At 37.3% G+C, this 12825-nt stretch overlaps 1 protein-coding gene across 1 annotated transcript in view; it reads right to left on the bottom strand.

Moving 5' to 3' along the window:
• cpm (carboxypeptidase M) overlaps window positions 1-12825 on the bottom strand; it is a 44332-nt gene that overhangs the window by 8632 nt on the left and 22875 nt on the right. Inside the window, exons 5-6 of the mRNA XM_073867132.1 lie at window positions 961-1145; window positions 347-517 (exon numbers count right to left, since the gene is read on the bottom strand). Of these exons, the coding sequence (XP_073723233.1) occupies window positions 347-517; window positions 961-1145 (356 nt within the window). The remainder of the gene's footprint in view (window positions 1-346; window positions 518-960; window positions 1146-12825) is intronic.

Genomic DNA, 12825 nt, shown 5'->3' with positions numbered 1-12825 from the left:
TGCATGTTTATTTATAAAATATTTCAGATCATTTGTCTGTGAAATCCAAGCTAAAGTCATATAATTTAATCTAATATAAGATCATTATGAGATTAGGAGCATCAAAGTTTGATTTCACATTGATTTCAATCTTTTATATGGCCTTACTCAGTCACACTTAGAAACAATAAATCACAAAAATTACTTTAGCTGGGTTTTCACAAGCAGGGTCACATATTATTCAAATGCATTCTGCATGTTTTTCCTGCATATTCATCAGTCACCCTGCTGTCTAAGCACTGCAAAAATGCTTAGCGTTACATCATATACATCATAATGTTACATATAATACAAACTCCTCCTTTACCTTGTAAAGCATACCAGGAATATCCATTGGTAATGCCATCGACGAAGCCACTTGAGCCGTAACAGGGGTCTCCCTTATACATTGACGTGTGGTTATAGGAATAGGTCTTTGCCAGGTAAATGAAGACGTCATTGTCAGGAGAGACACTTTGGCCTCCCTGCATCTCAGCTCCTGAAAAAGAGCAAATTACATTCCTGTTAATACTATGCCTCTCCATGTCAATTTATGCATTTGGCAGACACTTTTATACAAAATTACAAAAATGCAAAAACATTAATTGTGTGCATTTTGAGGCAAAACAAAGGGCACTGATGTATTTTAAAATATGTCCAGATTTACAAACTTTCAAGGATTTCAAGAATAAGAATTTGTCTCGCGCAAGTTTGCGTCTTTGCATTGACTTTGTATGTTATCTACTTAGCACAAATCTTTAAAGTCGTATTTGCTGTGTACGCCCCATTAGACTTGGTACAATGATGACAGACTTACAGAACCAACCCTATATGGGTCAAATCATACCCGATCTTTTACTACCGGATCTTTTAGTTCACTCAAGTCTCGCAAAAAATATCCCACTAAAATGAGTTATTCATGCGTGTATATAAGTGACTTACCACCATTGCTGTTGTCGTATGGATAGCTGGCGACCACCGCCCCTCCGTGCAGATTGGCTGAGAGGACGAAGGTCTCCGAAGTTAGCCAGTCCATCACCGCTTTGACTTCCTTCTCCCTTTGTACATTATTCGCTTGAAATACATCTGGAAAATTTCGGTTTAGGTCCACTCCATTTTTATTATACCTATAAATCAAATGAAAAAAAAAGTTAAAGCCAGTTAGTCATTTTTTTTAAAGGTGCAGTGTGTACATTTTAGCGGCATCTAGTGGTGAGGTTGCAAATTGCAACCAATGGCTTAGTCCACTGCTCACCCCTCGCTTTTGAAACGCATAGAGAAGCTACAGTAGCTGCCACAAGAAAAACATGTCATCGACGGAGACAAATTAGTAAAAAAGTTTGTCCGTTAAGGGCTTCTGTAGAAACATGGCGGCACAAAATAGCGACTTCCACGTAAAGGGACCCTCTGTGTATGAGATAAAAGTGTCTCATTCTAAGGTAATAAAAACAAAATGGTTCATTATTAAAAGGTCTTTATACACCCATGATAATAAAGTTTTATATATTAGTTAGTATTTCTGTCAAGTGATCCTTTTAAAAATTACACACTGCACCTTTAACTCATCATTCAGTGAAAGTATAAAACCCCGAATCCACAAATCAATGATGATGCTGCACTTTGAGAAAGAACTGAACTGAAAGGGGTAAAGAGATAAAACTAAAAAGGGAGTAGAGAAACTGTAGAGATAATATTGATTGTAAAAAATATTTCTTAATTCGCTGAACCTGAACAAAATATTCAGTTTTGGTGTAAACGAACATTTTTGGACAATAAGCAATTAAAGCAGCTGAAATTAAAGCTGCAAAATCATAGAAACTCAGTTGACTTGCGCCTGAGAGTAAACAGTCAGCAATACACTACAACTCATCCAAAACATCAATGCAAAGCATTTACATGAATTGTTCACTGCTGCTCATTCGCTTAGGCAAGAAATAGCACACAACACCTCAACAAAATGAACGCTTTGAGGTATCATCTCTGGAGCATAAATGATCAAAGTTTTACAGTTACATAAGGATCATTTTTTACATTTGTAAGCCTGTCTGTGAAAGCCCAGCTAAAGTCATTTTCTTTTAAAGTACGGTAAACTATACTCAAAATTTTGTTGCGACTAATTTCAACACATTAAAGCCTGCATAATGTTAAGAAGATGAAAAATATAACCTTGCTAGCTTTAATATTGACAGAGTAAGGTCATGATAAAGATTAAATCAATGTGAAATCAAAAATTTGATGCTCCTAATAAAAAATTTGATTATGAGACTCGTAGAGGATGAAGAGTTTTCAACATCTTACCATCAAGTGTTTTAAAAAAATAGTTTTTCTTAAAAAACATGGCTGATTGGACAGAGTCCCACCGGCAGTGAGGTTAAAAGTCAAATGTCACAATTGAAAGATTTTGGGCCCTATTTTAACTATCTAAGCGCATGGTCTAAAGTGCACGGCGCACTGTCTAAACGGGCGTGTCCTAATACACTTTTGCTAATTTAACGACGGGAAAAATGGTTTGTGCGCCGAGTGCACGGTCGAAAAGGGTTGTTCCTATTCTTGTAATGAGTAATGGGTGTGTTTTGGGCGTAATATGCAATAAACCAATAAGAGTCACAGCTCTCATCCCCTTTAATAGCAAGTTGCGATGGCACTATGTTTAATACCTATTTAGATGACGGACTTTGTAAACTGAAAAGCTAAGCGAAAGAAGACGACCCCAAGTTGAAGATTAATATTAAATAATTGTGTTGTTTTCATTTGTATTGAAATTTTTTGGACTAAAACCTTTAAAAGCCGTTTTCTTTTAGTCATGGAAGTAAAAATAGCAGGCGTTTAATTGCTGTAAATGTATGGATATACAACATTATCAAAAAATAATTTACAAGTATGTAGGAAAAAAATACTTTATCTGTAACAAACAGGAGATAAAGAATTCACAAACGTGCGGAGAGCCGAAGCGTTTCAGCACTCGGACAGCGGCATGAGTTTTTTAAAGCATTACTTAAAAATGTTTTGTCATCTCACCATATCCACAGGTACAGAGTCATCATATACAATAAATCCATGAGGTAGCATTTAAAAAACATTTAAAAATAGATGCATTTGTTTAAAGCAAAGCATTTATTTACTTACCAGGCTACATGGTCAAGCAGCTCTTTACGCCTTCTAACATCTTATAATCGGTCCTCATTTATGTCCAAGAGACTCAATAATAATCTTTTACATTTTAATCCTTTAATCTTTCATATTATAAAAGGGTTGTGTTCTGCTGCACATTCATGTGTGTGATAAGCAAACGTGCATTGTCGTCCGTATTGCGAACGCGCTTATTAAATAACAAAAACAATATTGCGCCATTGACTTTAGACCAGATTTTAGTTGGTCAATTTAGTTGCCTCAAAATAGCAACGCGCCAACAATGCGCCTGAACACACCTCATTTCTAGACCGGAACGCCCGTGGGCGCAAAATTGGGCGCAAATGCATTTGCTATTTAAATAACGTGGCGCTAAACGTGAAAAATTATTATTGTGCCGGATTGAAACTAGCAAAACTTGCACCGCTCATTGTGTCAGGTGTATGATTGGGCCCATAATGTCTATTATCCAACTTACACCCATTTATACATATGGTCCTTACACAGGTATCATGAGGCATTAGAGTGGTACACTGCAGCAGCCCCTTTACAAACAAACCTAATGTAATCTACAGTCAAATTCTTTCACTTGTCATGTGGATTAAGCTTTCATCAGTCCATCAGTCATTATCACTAACAGGCCTAAAGCATTGTTTACAACATCAAATAGTCTGTAAACTCTCCATTACATCAGTGGTTCATTTCTAAACAAATGGCCTCATTCTTTGGCGCATCTGACTGTATCTTCTGCAGTTTAAAGGTTAAGATGAGAACACGGACGGACCTATGCTGACACATCTTCAAAGATTAAGAGCTTTAAATGGCTAATTACCCAACTAATAGTCCATGACACTTCACATTAAATATATGTTGAGTATGTGGATTTAAATGTGTGCGGTGACAACGTCGGGTGGAGCGATCCATCTTAATCCCGAACACAGAGCGCCTTACAGAAGCGTGTCCCTCTGAGACTCATATCTACTTACTGTCACAATGCTTCAAAGCATTTTAAAACAGCGACCGTCAACAAATGTGCTGAACTAGAAGGTCTGGATCTAAACTGGATGATACATTAAAGGGCAGGTCTATCTTTTTTTTGTCTTAGTTCTGACTAACATAGTTAAAGAGATGGATTCCTCCTTCTAAACATCGTCAAATGTTCAAAAATGCAGTTGGACATGTGATAGAGTATCCTGTGATGGAGCACTCCCCCTTTTTCTACTTCCTAAGATAATATAATTAAAAACACATATTTTATTTTACTATACTTCGGCCTTTAAGCATGCACAATTGTCATATAAAAATGTTATGCATTTTCATTTATGCATTTGGCAGACGCCTTTATCCATAGCGTCTCACCCACCTTTGCGTTCCCAGCGCAATGCTCCACCAATAGGCTTTATGCCCAGGTGCACTACTTCCTTAACGTCAGCCAGCTCCTTGTTTCCTGTCTGCCATTATTGGACAAACTGATTAATCCAGGTGTGCCTGACCTCAGTAGTCACAAACAAACTGAATAATACAGGTGTGCCTGACCTAAGTAGTCACAACAACATTAATCACACACACCTGGATTAATCAGTTTGTCCAATAATGGCAGACAGGAAACAAGGAGCTGGCTAAAGTTCAGGAAGTTGTGCAGCTGGGAATAAAACCTATTGAGCAACAGCATCACCAACACCAAATCTTGACAGTTTCTATTGTGTTTAGTCAAATACATTCCTACTCAAGGTCACAGTTGATGTTAAGCTGACAACGCACACTCTCAGAAATAAAGGTACAAATGTATCACTGGGATGGTACCCTTTCAAAAAGGTACACCTTTGTACCCAAAAGAGTGCATATTAGTACTTCAGAGGTACATATTGGCAGTTCAAAGATACATATTTGTACCTAAATGGTACATATTAGGACATTTTTTAAAGGGTACTGCCCCAGTGACAGCGTTGTACCTTTATTTTTGACAGGGCAAAATAAAAAAGGTTTACATGTTTAGCCTGGATTTTTTTCTTAGTGGTTATGATTAAAAAAGCAAGCCTCCCTGCAGGGTGGTCGACGTCAAAAAGTAATGCAATGTGAAACCGTGCCCGCAATAAACAGGATGTGTGCCACATTTCGCCGGCATTTGAACAGAATGCAGTTTCCTCCTTTCATGACACAGCAAAAGAAAAAACCCCAACTGGCCTGTGCTCTCAGCCTAGATAGCTGTTGTAATGAACTTGTTTATGCCAGATTCTTTCGCAAATATTGAAGCTCTTCAACTCGTTTGAAATCTGCATTAAAAAATGAATGACTGTATCATAAATCCATTTAGAGTCTCTTGTGTTTCTGCCGTTGTTTTCTTTTACTGATTGCAGGGCTCATCCAGACACCTGATTCCTCTCGTAAGACCCCTAAATCTAAATCATGGCAGACACTTAAGCGGATCTGTGCGGAGCAAAGGTCTCTTTTGTCATGAAAATGGTTGTTTAACGGCCCTGAGTTTCATAAACTATTTTTCTATAAGTACCCTTGAGGTTTCCATTAGTGGTGAATTGTTAGTTTGAAAAGAGCGAATGGATTTTTACGGCCCTTATCTCATCCGACGGTCTTCATCTGTTATCAGGGCAGTCTTAATGTTATGGTTTAGGTATGTTAACTGATCCTGGTCGGGGTGAAAAAATGCACCACGTTTACCCTTTGACATGCCGGTTTACTTTCCTTCAGCTATTGTTTATATGTAATGACAGTGCGGAGCTGATTTACCATGGTGCTGTTTATTGGGTTTACTTAAACATCACTGTAGTTTCGCACTCGTGAACACACATACACATTACGTATAGGTTGCCACACAGAGCTCAATACGTGCGAGAAGTAGCCATAAAATCCATGTCAGACTGCATTTTGGCTCTGTCAGTTTAATTTGAAGGAGTATCAGAGCTGTCAAGGGGCATCTGTATGTGTGAAAGCCATAAATCTTTGGGTGAAAGGCATTAAATGGCGTTTATGCTGTGCTTTGGGGCCGAAGAGTGATCACTGGTGTATGGAAATATGTCATTATTCCAAACCCAAATAATGCATATGGGTTATTTTTTACGCATATGAAAAATTAAAGCAACTGGAGGGCCAGCACATGTCGTGCAAGGTTTGGCTTTATTGCCATCAGACCAATGATGTGCAAGACTAAGGTACATAGGGCTGGGCAAAAAAAATATCGATTTCCGATTAATCGTTTTTTTTAACGTAGTCAATTCATAATCGATTTTCAAGGACATGAATCATTTTTTTTTAAATGAAATAACCTGATCCTGTTTGATCAAGGAATGCGACCGTTCTGACTTTTTTCAGGATACAGTACATTTTGCGTCAAAATTGTATTGTATTTAACATAATTGTATGCATTTGAAAATTAAAAATGGGTTTTGTTTTAATGTACCCAAGTGTACCTTAAATAAAATAGTTTAATATACAGGTTTGTGGCTATTAATTTATTTTTATTAATTAGGCTTCCCACTTGTAAACGTATGACGACTGTTCTTTTTATAAATATAGTATTTGTATTAAATGTAAATTCATTGAGTTGAATCGAGAATCGAGTATAAAAACCGGCCCGAGAATCAGAATCGTAACCGAACCGAGAATCGAAATTGAATCGATTTGATAGCTTGTGAATCGAAATCGAATCGATCTGGATCATCTGAATCGATACCCAGACCTAGAAGTACATACTGAATTTGAAACAAATGCTAAGACTTTTCAGTGTACTGATGCTTTGAAAACGAAGACAACCTATACCAATGTTATATGTTGAACCTAAACTAGGTTCAACAATATAAAAAGCTGGGTAATTTTCGATCAAAATGAAACAAACTGAGCCGTTGGGTTAAATAAACCCAGAAAAGTTTATATTTGACCAAACAATGGGTTAAAACAATCCAGTATTTTGGATTGAAACAACCCAGCATTAAATTACAACACAGCTGGTTTGGTTTTCCCTTTTTGACCCAATGCTGAGTGTAATGTTGCTGCAAAATTATAAATAAATGAACTATAAAGCCAAGATCAATAACGTCTGCCTCTATACCGCTATCTCTGTTTGAAATGTAAAATTACAGGTTGCTGACATATTTGCGCATATTTACGTGGGTTGAAATGACATCAAACTAACAATGCAAACTCATACTCGCCTTTAATTACACTGGTAAACATTTAAGTGCAGCAAGTAATACAGTGTATAAATCATTATTACAAGCTTAAAGTTGTAAACCAGAGTATACTGTGTGTACTTATGTGCTCAATATCAGATTTTTATTTAGGTTTTAAATAAATAGGCCCAGTATGTTTAGGATGTGTGTTTGTTTGACACGGCGACATGAAATCAAGACATACTAGCTGCAAGAGTTCGACAAAACATTCTTGCCGTCCAGATGTTTCTTCTGCATCAAATTATAGTGCTTGCACTAAAACCTCAGATGAGTTAGCGACAAACTGACCAGTGTTTGTTTGTGGGTGTATTTGACGTAGGAATCTGTGAAACGTCCAGCCAAAACATTCGTGGAACCTTTTGATCCATGTCGCCCTAAACTTCCAAAACCTCACAAGCTGTTTTTTTTAACTGGAAGGAAAATATATTGCTGTTTTGGACACAAATCTGACAACGACGTGGATTTGATAGCTTCCGAAAATAGTCCCAGAACTTCAGTATCTGTAAATAGCCTGTCTCCCAAATGAATCATTGCAGTTTTGAGGCTTCTCATCAGAACAGCCATTTCCTGTCAATTAGTCCTTTGAGAATGACACATTTCCTCTGAATCTAAAGGGCAACCGTATGCTTTAGCTTATTGTGGTCTGTATTTTTGATTGCAAAGGACTGATGTAACCTTTTACCACCGACTAATAACAGACATTATCCAAGTAATTCATAGTATTATTACATAATTATGATTTGATTATGAGAATTGTGGTAGTTTCCTGTGACTTCAAAGAGATTAGAGGAAATCATCATTAGCTGAGTTTCCTTTACCCTTCAAATTGCGCAAATTGAAATGGAGAATTACAAAAATAATAATAATAATAATAATCGCACAACTGCAATGATATCATTTACAGGTCTTCTGCTGTGCATAAGAGTCACATGGTCATTCTTTGATCATATGGCACGGTATGTTTGGTTGAAGGACAAGAGAGAAGACATGTGTTCTTTGACTTCATGTGACGCATGACATCAAAATACATCGAGAGCGGCGATTCGGGAGTCAACTGCCCTGTATGCTTTCAAGTTGCTTTCATGGTATTTTGATGTCATACACCTGTCGGTCTGCGCGGCGCTGTATGAAGTTGAACACACCAGTCGTCATGGTTTTTGGAATGACTTAACGCATAACATTTGTTAATGGAAACACCGTCATTTTGTAATAGTTTTTTGTTGACATTTAGACAATAACGCTAAAGTTTTGCACAAGTGCAGCTACTGTGTATCTTTGAATATTTAAGCTTTCAGATATCATCACAAAATACTACACAAAGTAAATGCATGATTTTTTTTTACCAGGAATGAGAACTAAGATCTGGTTCTGCTTAAAAAAAAATGTTAAAAGTTAAAGATTATTATTTTTTTAATGTATACTTGCATTGTGAATTTCAGTCTTCTCAAATAATCAGTCAATCAAACTTTATTTATACATCGCTTTCTCACATTGTTTTAAAGCAGCTTATCCAGGAAACGAAAATGTTAAACATTAAGTAATATACTAAATATTAAATTAAGTATGTAGCATGCATATAGAAAAGAATAAATGAATGAATAAATAAATAACCTTATCTTTCTAATAACTTCATTAATAACTGCATTAGAATGCTGTCAACGGCTCAAGCCTCCACTTCCAGCTTTAAAATGATGTTTTGGAACAAGCAAAAGAGCCGTTAAATGAGATGCGGAAGAAATAGTCCTACTCACAATAGCGATTTAAGTACAAAAACTGGACGAATCCCTTTAAATATATCATGTGATCGATGTCCTGAGATGTGGTAACCGTAGTATAAGCAGAATAACTGACTCCAGGCCATTGAATTATTGAAAAATATGCACTCCGCTTTGTGGCCACATTACCACCTTGGGTGTGCATCAACGACCCGTCGTCAATTATTCCTTAAACATTTAATAGTCTCATTAGGATTTTAAATGCCAATTTTGTTTTACCAAGCATTGTCATGTCTTTAATATATTTAAAACATTTTGCACTTTTCCGAATCATTCTAAAAACAATATGGAACGGTTACACCTTTTGATAAGATAGGATCCCAGCGGCAATTTTTCTGTCCATACCAAATGCGAAAAAGGGACATGGCATGACCAAATCAATCAATCAATCACAAATCAGTCAATCAGAACAGTTTTTCACTGTTTGTGAACCCGATCGCACTGCAGCTGAAGAGTGCACACACATACAGAGATGCATCCTCCGTTTTGAATGGCTTTCCTTGTGAACCTTGGAGGATGTTATATATTTCTGCTGTTAAACGTCTTAATTAGTCTTTCCTGGTCCATGTTTGATGATTAACATTTATAATGTGAGAACTTTCGTTGAATGAGGCGGAGTAATTAGCTGCAACATTGAGTAGTACAATCTAAAATAGAATCCACTCTCGCTCGTCTCGGCATCACGGCGGGACTGGTTAGGACAAAACATATTAATTTTATTGTCGCAGTTAGTGTTACAGTTATGTTTTCATTTGGCTTTGTTCGGCACAGCACAATTATAAACTGTTCTCAAGTCCTAAAAGTAGTCGTAACTACAAAAAAAAGATCCTACTTCATAGCGCCCCCAAATTTACATCGCATACTCTTGCGTTACCAAGGCAATGACTGACGTGTTTGTATTACACCCCAAAGAACGCTATTATCAGCTCCACGGTTGAAAATTAAACTTGTTCGGATCGACACAATAAGAAGCTTTTTCACAATGGCCGTCAAAAAGGAGCTATTGTTAATGGAATGAGACCTAGAACCAGAATCCTTATTCCTAAAATGGTTTTCATACACAAATTTGAAGTGACAAAGCGATCGAAACTCACTTTTTTAATGAGAGCTGGAGATTTCTTGCGAATTGAATGTAGGTAAATGAGCAACGATGCAATTTTGAATTGACCAATAGGACTGCAGAAATAAGACCAAGCATATGACTTGAGTGACCAACAGTACAATGACCCTGCACTATTTAGTGATGTAATCGCTGTATGTGTAAACACCTTTTTTACATGAGGTCACATGAATCTGTTGAAATGTGAGACAGTGGCAGTGTCTGGCAGGGTTAGGTAGTTTGTTTTAGCTGGTTGATAGAGCTGGCTAATGAAGTCTTGCCAAGCCTCAAAGGAAACTCACAGCGAGAACCACGGCAGCAAGAGCAAACCACAGCACATATAAATATCATCATCATCATCAACAACAATGTGCACAGCTGCATGGCTGCTGTTCTAGCTCTCTCTCTCTCACTTTCACTCTACCTTAGAGTCTCTCGCTCTGAGTTTGCCCACTCTATGATGAAATCCAGATCAAATCTGTTTTTCAGTTGGAAACCTCCAGTTTGTGGTCTCAGACTTGCAGGAGGAGGATGGGTTTGTTTTCAAGGATGTGGTTTTTAGGGTAGGCTATTAGATGAGGGTTGATGTGTCTCCAAAGTTTTGGGGATTACGGAGTTGGACACATGGTTGAGCTTGGCTCACGAAGCATCTGTCGTGACATAAGTCAGGTATATAAAGATAATTCCTACCACAGTTTACACACATGTAATTGCTGTCCATTTGTGTTCAGATCATCCAAAATTGATGTTAGCGGCAGGTGTAGCGGTAAGTGTAAATCTAGGATACTGGAAGCCAGGAACGCATGATGCCTGTGAGAGCTGCTTTTTTAGGATGAATAAGAGTCAATGATTCTTACATTTATACTGAATTAAATCCGAATGCAGGTTAGGACAATACCATTTACATGTACCCTAAACATTGCAATTTGAAATGTTTGTTTACAACATGTACATATTCAAACGTCTGCGCCACCGCACAGCCAGGGTTGCCAGATTCGCTTATCAAAACCAGCTTTTTAAAAAAAAATTATGTAATGTTATGAAAGTACATAAACGCTGCAGAATTTACAGCGTGCGAACGCATTACCTTAATAATGCTTGTTGCCATTGCCTTGCTAGTGCATGTTTTTGTGATGAGAATCATGTGGTACATAAATATGAGAAATATAGACGTGAACTTAAGCACAATTCTTCTGCGCATGTGCACAAGTTACTTTTGCATCCGATTGAAAAAATACTACGGTTCAGACGTTTACATGTGTACTTTTCTCATGATGATCGGATCATCCAAATGTGCCATCAATACGACAACAAACAGATGATTTGGTTGCATGTAAACTTAACTAATGTCTACTGATCTTCCCATCAGTAGCAGAAGTCAAATACTCCCGACTGATGTCTAACAATGTCTTTTTGCCTTCAAACAAATTAACTATTTATTTGCCTTCACTGTTTGAGCATTGATAATTCAAAGCCGTTGCGGTTTTCTTTACGTCTACTCTACCTAATGTGAAAGCTATATGATGCCTTATATAAAAGTTTATGTGAATGCAAAAGGACAATACTGGGATACCTTTGTCTGACTGTATCATTGAAAACAAGAGACACCAAAGTCATTGTATGCCAGTACTGTCTGTTCAACAGCCGCATTGTTACATTTACAGAATGATTGAAACCTGATGTTTCCATATCTTCTGATTGTAGATTTAAACTGACTCTCCATTTTTCCACATGGCTGGATTTTTGATTATCAGACAGGCGGTCATGGCAATAGACCAAGAAAGTGTTTTTCTGCCTGCTTTTTTCCATTGCTTTAGGCTGATGACATCTCCCTCCATGCTTTTTCTGAGTTTGTTGTTCACACTGTTTGAGTTTCAGTCTGTTTGCTATAATGGAAGTTTATCTCTTTGCGTGATTGTGTGTGTATGCGAGTGAGATGCCAAGTGCAAGATAAGACGTATGTTTTGAGCCTTTGTATTCTGCTTATCTGGGAAGTTTTGGGTGATTTGTTGGAAACGAGCGTTGCGTCTCTAAATGTCTCATCTGATTTCCCTGGACAGACTGTTTAGTCCTGCCACTTGGAAAATAAACGATTGAAAAGAGTAGTTTACACATACTAATTTAAACACAAAGTTCATCGCTAATCCACCCAAGACAAAAAAAATGGGTCATTTAGAAATCATCAGGGTTATAGGTGTATTATGTACAATAAACAGAAAATATAAGTAGCTCAGATGCAAAAGCCACTAAACACCAACTCCATCAAAAATGAGATAATAATCTGAATATCTGAATGCTCACGGCACGTATTATGTTTATCTAATACTTAATCCTGCCCTCAGGCTATTCAGAAATACCGGTTTGTTGGCAGAATGCAAAAAATGCCACGTCCATTTTTCAGCAAAGTCCTTTAAGTCAGTGGTTCTTAAAGTAAGGGTCCATGGCCCCTGAGGGGCACCAAGATGCTGCCAGGGGGCCCCCGTTTTAATGCCATTAAAATAAATTAATTTATTATAAATTCTGTGTAATTAAATCTTAGAAAAATAGTGGAGGTTTTTGCCGAAAAAAGCTTACATGCACTTAGAGGGTTTTGCAGCAAAAGACAGTCAAATTACTGAAA

Source organism: Misgurnus anguillicaudatus, chromosome 1, assembly GCF_027580225.2.
Source record: "Misgurnus anguillicaudatus chromosome 1, ASM2758022v2, whole genome shotgun sequence".
NCBI classification, from domain to species: Eukaryota; Metazoa; Chordata; class Actinopteri; order Cypriniformes; family Cobitidae; genus Misgurnus; species Misgurnus anguillicaudatus.
This window is presented reverse-complemented; position numbering and strand designations above follow the sequence as displayed.